This window comes from Crocuta crocuta, unplaced genomic scaffold (genome assembly GCF_008692635.1).
Source record: "Crocuta crocuta isolate KB4526 unplaced genomic scaffold, BGI_CrCroc_1.0 scaffold1192, whole genome shotgun sequence".
Lineage (NCBI taxonomy): Eukaryota > Metazoa > Chordata > Mammalia > Carnivora > Hyaenidae > Crocuta > Crocuta crocuta.
Genome location: NW_027531292.1, coordinates 49060 through 59161, shown reverse-complemented (window position 1 = coordinate 59161; position 10102 = coordinate 49060). Strand labels below are relative to the sequence as shown.

The 10102-nt window shown below is 63.9% G+C and overlaps 1 protein-coding gene across 1 annotated transcript in view; it reads right to left on the bottom strand.

Moving 5' to 3' along the window:
* Positions 1-258: 258 nt before the first annotated feature.
* DUSP8 (dual specificity phosphatase 8) overlaps positions 259-10102 on the bottom strand; it is a 10422-nt gene continuing 578 nt past the window's right edge. The window contains exons 2-6 of the mRNA XM_077771520.1: positions 8279-8417; positions 4024-4190; positions 3416-3575; positions 3045-3168; positions 259-2849 (exon numbers count right to left, since the gene is read on the bottom strand). Coding sequence (XP_077627646.1) covers positions 2510-2849; positions 3045-3168; positions 3416-3575; positions 4024-4190; positions 8279-8417 — 930 coding nt within the window. The 3' untranslated portion in view covers positions 259-2509. The remainder of the gene's footprint in view (positions 2850-3044; positions 3169-3415; positions 3576-4023; positions 4191-8278; positions 8418-10102) is intronic.

The following is a 10102-nucleotide window of genomic DNA, read 5'->3' as shown; positions in this document are numbered from 1 at the left end:
GCCCCCCCCCGCCTGCGCCCCCCCGCCTGTGCCCACCAATTCTTTAAATGTTCCCCAGGAGGTGCCAGCAAGCAAGGGGGCCCTCCTCCCGCACTGCTTCCCTCCCTGCCCCAGCCTGCCCTCTGGGGCCAAGGCAGTGAGTCCCAGGAGGTGGGTCTTGGGGGCCCATCCCTAGCACTGCAGTCTCTGAGGCCTCCAGGGCCACTGCCCCATCTCCACGCCACCCGCCACCAGCCTGAAGAAAGAGGCAACCAGAGGCATGGAGAAAACATCCATCTCAGGATTTATTACAACACGTTGTTTCCAAATACAAAAGAAGGGACAGGTGGGGGAGCAGAGTGTGGCCGCGCTGGGGGACGGGCTCTGAGGCAGGGGCGGGCCGCCCAGTCCAGAGAGACCAGGAGCCATGCGGGGGACCCGCCACCTCTCCGCCGCTGGACTTTCCAGCAAATATTAGGAGGGGGCGGGGTCCATTGTGAGGCAGCCCCCAATGCCAGGGCCGGGGAGGGGGGGGGAGGGCCGAGAGACTTGGGAGAGGGCTGGGGCCCGGCCCCGCCCCACCTCGGGCAGTGCGTGGAGGTGGCCAGGGAGGGGCTCGTGCCAGGGCCCGGTTCCCCCAGGAGAGGGGTGGCCGAGACAGGGCCTCCCCCCATTGCAGCTGCTCACTTTGGGGTGACCCGTGCCTCGAGGGTAAGAGCCCCCCCCCAGGCCTCCAGACAGAAGTCACAAGAGATGCTGGCAGCCCTGAGAAAGGGCAGAGGGAGGAAAGGGCGGGGCCTCGGGACCTGCCTCCAGAGTTCTGGGGCCCAGCCAGCGGCCCCAGACCACGGTCTCCTGGACAGCACGGGGGTCGGGGCACGGAGGTGGGGCCAGTGCATCCTCCACACCCAGGGTCACCTCAGAAACCCAACGCGATAGACAGACAGAAGGCAAATTTACATAATCAATAATAATAATAATAAACCAATAATAATAAATACTTAAACCTCTAATCCATAGATTGCAAACACAACAATGATAGCTTATTTTTTGGGGGAATGGGGTGGGGACAGAGGGAACAGGAAAGGACTTTTGCTTAAAGGGGGGATGACAGGTGCACAGAGCTGCAGGTCAACAGAAGAACAAACAGAAGAAACAGCCACAGAGGCCGCTGCCTGAGGACTCCGTCCCCCCAGCCATCCCTCCTGCCAAGCCCCTGACCTCTTCCCAAGGTGACCGGCCCCCACTCCTAGACTCTAGGACATCTGAGGGTTGGGGGACATCTACTCCTGCCTCCAAAAGCCACGAGTCCCTATGACCCAAGAGGCTGGCCCACCCAACGAACCACCTGGGAGACTCCAGGGAGGCCTCAGAGGCGAGAGCTCCCCAGGAAAGGGGAATCTGGGAGCCGATCTTCTCCAGGGACCCCGTGGGGCTGGGAGCAGCCCTGGGGGATACTTCCTGCACCTGCCCAGGTCAGGGGTCTTTATCCCCATTCTCGGGAAGCACAAGGGTCTGACGGGGGCTTAACTACCTCCTCCCACTGCAAGGCAGTCAGCTTCTCACGGAGACAACCCCCCTCCCCCCACCTGCAGGAACATACCTGAATCCCAAGCCTGGCCAGGGGCCTGGGGCGGGAAGAGCCCAGAACAAGGCTAAATTCATGTGCCCTCTGACTCGTGGAGCCAGCACCGGCTGGCCCAGCTCCTCCCGCCTGACTGCCCCAGGGGCCGAGCTCCTCTACCCCAGCCGCGTCCCCCACCTGGCAGGTGGTGCTGGGGGCACCCACAGAGTGGAGGAGAGGGGAGCAGCCTCCATGCAGCAGCCTTGCTGAACCCATGAAATTGGACCTGGGCTCAGGCAGGAGTGGGGGCCACTCTACGTCCATCCCTGCCCTGGGGCCACAGCAGCTGACACTCAGGAGCCCCCCTCACTGAGCCCCTACCCTGTCCATCCACAGCCCCTCTGAACGCCCTAAGCCAGGCAACAGGGTGGGGGTGGTGCAACAGGAGGCAGGTGGTGGAGGGCGCCTCCAGCCGCAGAGCGTCCTGGCCCCTCGCCAGCTCCTGGGACACCCCCAGGCTTTGGTGCAGAGACGGGAGCAGAAGAGAAGGCGTGGAGAGGAGGGTGGGGAGGTTCTGAGGCTCAGTTTGTGGCAAAGTTTTTTTTTCTTTTTTTCCCCTTTTTCTTATGTAAAAAAGTGCACAAAAGCTCGGCAGCCTCTTTGCAAGGGTCAGCAGTGTTTCCTGGGGGAGGGAGGGTGGGGAGGGGACCCCAGGCCTGGCACCCCAGCTGGGGACTGAAGGTGGCCTCATATTGCTTAGAAACGTGTGTTTCAGTTTAAATACCAGACAGTAAAAATAGAGCTCCGAGGACCGCCCGCACTGTTGCCAAATCATTGCCAGAATGAACAGCTTAAATAAATAAAAAATCGAAATATTTACTTCTCGATAAAAATCGCAGTAAAACCATTTACCTTTCTTTGCATTATATATAATATATATTTATAGCGGGCCCGGCTGCTGGCAGCTCAGACGGGAGGGGGGTGAGGGCCGCGCCGCGCCGGGCGGGTCCCGGCCGCCGTCAGGACACCTCGATGACCTCCACGCTGCCAGGGAAGCTGGCCTGCTTGCCCAGGGCGGCCAGCTCCTCGCCGCGCGCGCGCCCCTCCACCATGCCCTCCTCGAACTGCATCTGGCAGCTTCGGCGCTTGAACGNCTGCGGGGCCCGGGAGGGGCGCGGGGGTGCCCGGGGGGGGCGCCCCGTCCCCCTGCAGCGCGGCCAGCAGCTTCAGGCTGCGCTCATACTCCAGCAGCTGGCCCAGGAAGTTGAAGTTGGGCGAGATGGACGGGCGCCGGTCCTTCACGAACCTGCCGGGAGGAAGGCGGCTGTGCTGGGTCAGGGCTCCCCGCCAGCCTGCGCGGCCTCCCCGGCTCTCTCTGCTCCCCCTGCCCACGCTGGGGCACACGGCTGAGGCCAAGCCTGAGAGTGCGGAGGCCCCTCTGGCCTCTCCCTCCTGGCGGGGCCGTGTGGTTGCTGGGGGAGGGGGAGGGAAGAGGGGCTACCTGTAGGCATCGTCGGAGGACATGCCCATGGTCTTCATGATGTAAGCGATGGCGATGGTGGCAGAGCGGGAGATGCCGGCCAGACAGTGGACGATGACTTGGCAGCTGGACAGCTTAGCTCTATCTGGAGGCGGGGCCGTGGGGACGGGGTCAGGGCTGGGGTCCGAACCCAGGTAGGGGAGCGGCTCACCGCCAACAATACCAGTTCCACCTCAGGCCGGCGACCCATGGCCACAGCTCTTCTCCCTCCACTCCCGCATGCCTTCCTCTTGGAGACTCCTGCTCTCCCTGCCCCCCTGCCCCNCCTCCCCCTCCCCCCGCTCCCCTGGGCCCCGGCCCCCAGCGCGGGCAGCAGGGTACCCGCCCCTCACCGATGAACTCAATGCACTTGTCCAGCCAGGGCAGCAGCTTTTCGCAGTAGTTGTCATTGATGGGAATGCGCATGAAGCGGCTCTCACAGATGAAGTCCGGCTTGGGGCAGGAGTTGCTGGCGTTGAGGACATAGCTTATTCCGTTCTGGGTCATCAGGTCCTGGAGGGACGGGAGGGCAAATCAGACGACCGACCGGGGTGCCTCTGGACCAGACGTCTGGATCCTGGGATGCCCTGGAGAGGGGAGCCTCTGCAAGCCCCGCCCACAGCCTGGGGTGGGCTCCCAGGGACTCTACGGCTGCCTGGTCGTCACAGTTTTAAAACTCGGGATTCTTTCGGTGCTGGGCGGGGGCCCAGTGACATCAGCAGCTTGGCATGTGGGCTCCACCGCATAAGGAGCTGGGAGCTGCTTCTCCACCGGCTCTGCTCCGGTTCTGCCACGGCCTGCGTGGGTCTTCTCACCCCCAACTCCTGCTTCTCCCGCACCTGGTGCATCCATCCCCATGTTGCCTCTCGGCTTTCTTCCTCCCCCAGACCAGCCCCAGAGCTGCTTCGGAGCCCCTGCCCCTTTCCCTGACCAATGGCCAAAGTCCCAGCTATGCACACACCTTGTTCAGGACATCTTTCTGAGAGCCCAGGTAGAGGTGAGGCAGGATGCGGGTCAGGCCCACACTGGGCACTGGCAGGCAGGGCTGGGAGAGGCTCATGGGCAGCAGGGCAGCAGGCTTGCCCTCACAGAGGCCGGGGAAGCAGGAGGAGAAGGTGGCAAAGCCCCCTGCGGGAGGAGCGGAGGAGACGCGGGTCAGACGGTTGAAGAGAAAGAGCCCCGGGCACCAGACCACCTCTACATCTCAGCCTCACCCAGCTCGGACTCCCCGCCCGAAGGGAGGCCCGCGGCTGAGCCTCTGGCCTGGGCACCCGGTCTCAGTGCTGAGTGCTGGAGGGCCGCTCTCACCACGTCCAGGCGAGTGCTATGCACATATACAGCCCGCCCCTACGCCCACATTCCTCCTCAGGCTAATTAGGAGCTGGCCGCAGTGAGGACGCCGCTGTGATGCCCGTAAATGTGGGGTCCGGGTGGCGAGCCAGCCTGGCACGTGCAGGACCCAGGCAGGGGTGCGTTCAGATGCCATGGAGGCTCCTGCTGAGGGTGTGGCTCCCTTGTCCCTGTGGCCTGGGGCCAGCCTTGGCCTTCTTGCCTCTCCCCATGGGCTGATGCAATCCCTCCCCGACTCTAGTTGGCCAGGAGCCCCAGACCAAGCTTGGGTGCCAGGACCAAGGGCTTCTGAGGGGCCCTCCTCCCCCTGGGCATGACATCACCTGCTGGAATCGGCACAGCCTGTGGGGGCATCTGTGCTCTAGCTAAGGCTCCCTTCTGCCCAGAAGGCAGCACCGGCGGCTGGGCTGAGAGCTGGGAAGCCCGGGGACTGAGCAAGCAGGGCGTGCAGCCGGCCCACGTTCTGCACGTGGCTGGCGTGTGCCCTGCCGCCTTCCCCCTGCATGCACATCTGAGCCCTGGGCCACAGGTCAGTGGAAGGAGCCCCTCCACTGGCCTCAAAGCCCCAAGGGGGACTCCCGAGTATGTCTCTGAGTCAGTGACCGCGGGCAGAGCTCTTTATGTTTCCGGCCTGTTTCTGCAACCTGCCTGCCACATGGCATAGTTGTGAAGCTCGACGGAGACAGTGACCGTGAAGGCACACTGAGAACGAACCTGTCCGCACCCAGGCTGGCCGAGTGACCACCAGCTCTTGGTCGGATGAGGTGGGACTGCCGGGGGGCGCGCTGGGGCTAACCACACTTACCAGGACACAAGCCCTGTGGACACTCCCTGCTCTCAGTGCACCGGTCCGTTCCGGAATTCAGCTGGACTGCCGTCTACCTTACTGCTCTGGAGGAGGCCAGGGAGTGAGGGGCGTTCCCAGGCCCAAAGACCCCCAGTGCTCTTTCCTGGTCTACAGCGACAGCTGGTATGGGAGACCTGGCCGATTTCCCAGGACAGAGATGCCTGGTGCCCTTGGCCTTCACCCCTAGCCCAGATCAATGGCCAGTTTGTACAAATCCCCAACCAGAATGCCTGCCATGTGTGCTCCCTGTGGCCCCAGTGAAGGTTTGACTTGGGGGGGCATGGTGATGGGGGACCCCCAGGCTGGGGGGAGCCTGCTGCCCAGACGGGGAGACGTGGGAGACTGTCAGCACCAATGACAACACAGCTCACAGGTGAAAGCTGACCTGGGTTCTGGGGGTGGGCTCCTGTTCACCGTTCAGAGCCAGGGGTCCCCTGGATGCTCCTGCTGGAAGACGGGACCCCCGCCCCAGGAGGGGCAAAGGTCTCCAGCCTCTCTGCAAAGACTCATCTCTACCACCTCTAGCCTCCCTTGCTCTCCGCTCTCTGGGCAACATGGCCTAAGCTGAGGGGTTTCTCCGCACAAACGGGGATCTCTGGACAGGTGCAGACCTGCCACACTTGACTGCAGTTCCTCAGGTAAAGCCCCCCAGCCCCAACCCCCCACCAGAGCCAAGCCGCTGGCAGTGCCCCTACAAGTCCCCTGTAGATGCCAGGTGTAGCAGAGCCTGAGGCCAAGCCCCTGCAGGGATTTCAGGACCCCCAGGCTCTGAGGCCGTCCTGGGTTGGATCCGCGGCAGCAGACCCGGCCCCTCTGCAGGTGCCGGCAGTCCTGGCAGCCAGAAGGTGCCCCCNCGGACGTCACGGCCGAGCAGCCGGGGGGAGGGGGGAGGGGGCGGGGGGGGCTCCGGACCCCAGGGCGCCTGCCCCGCCGCCCACTCCTGCTTCCGTGAGCCTCCGCTGTCACGGACAGGGATCTCCCTGCCCTCCAGTCGTGGCAACCTCTCGGCGCTCCTCAGCCCCACCCACGGAGGGGCGGGGTCCTCCCTTTCTGACCTCTGCTGAGCACCCCCCACCCCCTCCCCAGGCTCGCGATCCGGGAAAGTCACTTCCCCTTTCAGGCGGGGCAGCATCCCTGTTTCCCACTCAGCCGTCCTCACTGGCTCGGGGGCCGTGCTTGCCTGGGGCTGCGGGCAAGGTGAGAACGCTGTCCCCGAGTCTGGGTCCCGATCTGGCCTCACCATGAGCCTTTCCCACACCATGGTGGGTCGTGACCTCTACCTGGCTTGGCCCTCAGGGAAATGGGCGCAAATACTCTAATCCTGCAGGGAGGGGCAGCCCCAAGAGCTTAGTGAGCCGACTGGGGCACAGCCAGGTCCCAGGTGGGTGCTCCTGACACATCCCAGCCTAGGCCTGCCCCACTGCATGCTGGGTGAGGGCCCCAGCCTCAGGGGCGATGTACCATCAGAGGTTCTGGGCTTTCCTGGGCAGCCTGGGGGTAAGGGAGGGCGCTGCTCTAAGACCCCTTTCTCAGACTCCCAGAAAAGGGCCTGGTGGCGCTTGCTCCTGGCTAGAGAGCATGCGCGTGTACACACACACACACACACACACACACACACACACTCGTTCTGGGGTTCCCAGCTGGGCCCTGGGAGGGCTCCTATTCCACCCAGGATACCCGTTAAAAAGCCCAGAGCCTCCCTCTCCTCTCTCCCTCTCCCCCTACCCGCTCAGCCCCCTACACTGAACCCAGGGGACAGTGGTGCAGTCAGAGTTTGCAGTTCTGTAGCCTGTGGTTCCCAGGGCTCATACCCATGCACACAAGTCCCACAGTCCACCCAGACAAGTTTGGGGTCACCGAGGTGGGGGACACACACACACGAGCAAACACAGGTCGCCAGCCTCCCAGAGGCAGGCATGGATGCAGACACCTTCTGACCGTGTGGACCCAGACAGGCGTAGACGGTGGCACGCACGCCTGCACACCCCTCAGAATATGGTACTTCCTCCAGGAGGTCTGCCCTGAGCGGCCTGGCTATAGCTTTCAGCAGGTTACGTTGAAGGTCCCTGCTGCCACTGGCCGGGCGCCCGAGGGCCAGCCAGGTGCCCTGGGGCCACCCTGCAGGGTGCCTGCACGTGGGGGCTGCTCAGGGCAGACATGCTGAATGTATACACACAGCCTATTGGCGGTGTGAGGTGGGGCGACACTCTCCTGAGCCCTCTGTGTCCTTTGCTCCCCTGCCATGGCCCCGGCAGGCAGAGGCCAGGGGCGGGAGCACCCACGGACGCCCACACCTGGTCAGGGAGGGTGCGCATCCCCGGGCCGGGCCAGCTCCACCCGTCCCTGGGACCCAGGTCACCTCTGGAAGGTGGATTCTACAGAAGCGCCTCAGTCCCCGCCCGCAGGGGGAAGGCATCATCAAGGACCACTCTGGAACACGTATGTGTGCATGCGCATCGGGCACATGTGCGTATCAGGCACACGTGCGTGTGTGCCTCCAGGCTGGCTGGGCTGGTGGGGAACAGGGAGCCCCACAGGGTCATGGTCAAGTAGGTGTCCGTGCTGGCCGCGGCCTTCACAGACACTCCCTTCCTGCAACCGGTTGTGCTCAGTTTGGGGTTTGCGGAGGACGCGGCCCGTGTCTCCTCTCCCGGGCAGGTGGGGGGGCAGAGACCCCTTCCCTCCACACCTGCCACACGCGACATCTGGGGCTTTCCTCCTGTCTACCTCTTCACCTGTTAGTGGTGCGGGTAGGCCGTGTGGGAGGGGGTTCTGAAGTGTGGGGGTCCAGGGGAGGGCACAACGGAGCCTCAGAGAACTGCAGGGTTATTGAGAAGGCACCTCCCCCAACACTGCCCCCCTCCCCCCCATCGTCGCTGGTCTCCGGGGTTAGAAAAAAGAGCAGAGGTGGATCAGGAGCCCTTGCCCTCCGCCCCCGTCCACCACAGCCAAGCGTGTAGTGAGGACAGGGAGAGGCGGGAGCCCCACAGCCCCTGCCTCGGGTCTGTCCGCAGCTCACCTGTGAGGATGGCCACGCTGTCGAAGCAGCCGTCCAGCTTGCTAAGCAGGATGGAGAGGAAGCTGTCTGCGGCCAGCACGCTGGCGTCCCGTGTGCTCTGGTCATAGACCACCACGTCCTGTGGCTCCGTGGCCTCCACCTGGGAGCCGTGAGGGCAGAGGTCAGGGCGCTGCTGGGCACCTGCCGGAGGCCCCCGTCCCTTGCTGCCACCCCCTGCTACTTGCCAGGCACTGGCAGGGAGGGGCTACTGCCACCTTGCTGCCTAGAGGGAAGGGCAGGCTCTGAGCCACCCACTGCACACTCACACCTGGACAGGTGTAAACGCCCACAGCCACACAGGCAGGCCCTCAGAGCCGGCAGGAACAGGGACACTCATCCTAAGGCCATGTCCTCACACGCAGCCACCTGAGCTAAGGGAACACTTATGGGCGTCCACTGCGGGTCGCGTCCATGTGGAAGAGATGCAGGTGAACGTGACAGGGTCTTCAGGGGCACAACAGGTGCCCGCAGGGGCAAGGGTGCACAGATGCCCTCAGGGCGACCAAGGCATGGAGAAAACTGTCCCCAGGGTTACTGGGAAGCACATTTTGGGGCTTTTGAAGGTAGGATGCCATTGGGCCTGGGCCCTCCCCCTCTTCACCAGCCAGTGATGGAAAAGGGCAGCTGCAAGAACCCCCCCTGGATTCAGCAGGCTGCAGCTAGAAGTTGGGGCTCCGTGTCCGTGCCGCCCCCCCACCCCCACCATGCCCAGCCTTGGGACCAGATGCTCAGCAGCGTTTGCTCCGTGAGTGGCTAATGCCCTGCCCCCCAAGCACACTCAGCCCTTAAGCCAGCTGAGCCGCCAACCCGGGCTGGATGATGTCATCAGCAGCCAATGGGATTGCGCTCTGGCAGGGAGTCCTCGCTGGGGGTGATTAATCACCGGATTCCCCTCACTGAGGCTGCAGGGAGCTTGTTCTGGCCTTGGTGGGGGGGGGGGGGCCCCCCCCTGGAGCCGCTGTGCCACCTGGGTCCTCTCACATCCAGCTCTGCTGAGGCAGGGCCTGTGACCAAGACCCCTCCCACAGCCCCGGGCCCTGGGCATGTCCCTCCCGCACTGAGGTGCCGCTGTCTTCCCAGGTCACTGGGTCAGAGGTCCCTCTCATTGCTGGACTCCACGTTCCTGGCTAACAGAGCCAGGACTGTCCACTGCAGGTGACCTGGGATGTTCTTGATCCCAGAGAGAGAGAATTCTGGGTCATTCAAAACTCTAGAGGGGACAGAACTGGGGGGCTGGGGACACGACCTCTCAGTGTGAGCCTCTTGGTCACCACTCCTGCCTTCCATCAATACGTGCCTGCCCAGCTGCCACCCTGGTCCACGGCCTCCCTGCGCCCCCCCGCCCACCTCTGTGCCCCTGTCACTCCCAGCTCATCTCTGAGCCCTGGACTGGGCCCCAGGGACAGAGCCCTGTCTTATGAGGGGAGACCTCTACCAGGGGCGGGGGGCGAGTGAGGACTCAGATGGGGTCAGCAGGCTCTGGAAGGGAGGGGTGATGAATCATATCTGGGGAGATGAATCCTATCAGCAGAGGGCCTCCCTGGGGAGAGGCATTTGGACACCTAAGAGGAAGCTCAGGAAGGAGGGCCGAGAGCTGCCCACAGGCCCAAGGCTTGGAATGGCTCAGAACATTCTGGCCCTAGGAGCCCAGCTGGGGTTAGCGGAGGGCTCTTGCGTACCTGGCTGGGGAGTTCCGCCCTGGCCCCTGGAAGTGACGGGGGCCTGGATGGGAAGGCAGTCAGCCCCAGGGATGGGGGTGGTGGGGGCGGGGGCGGGCGCCTGGCA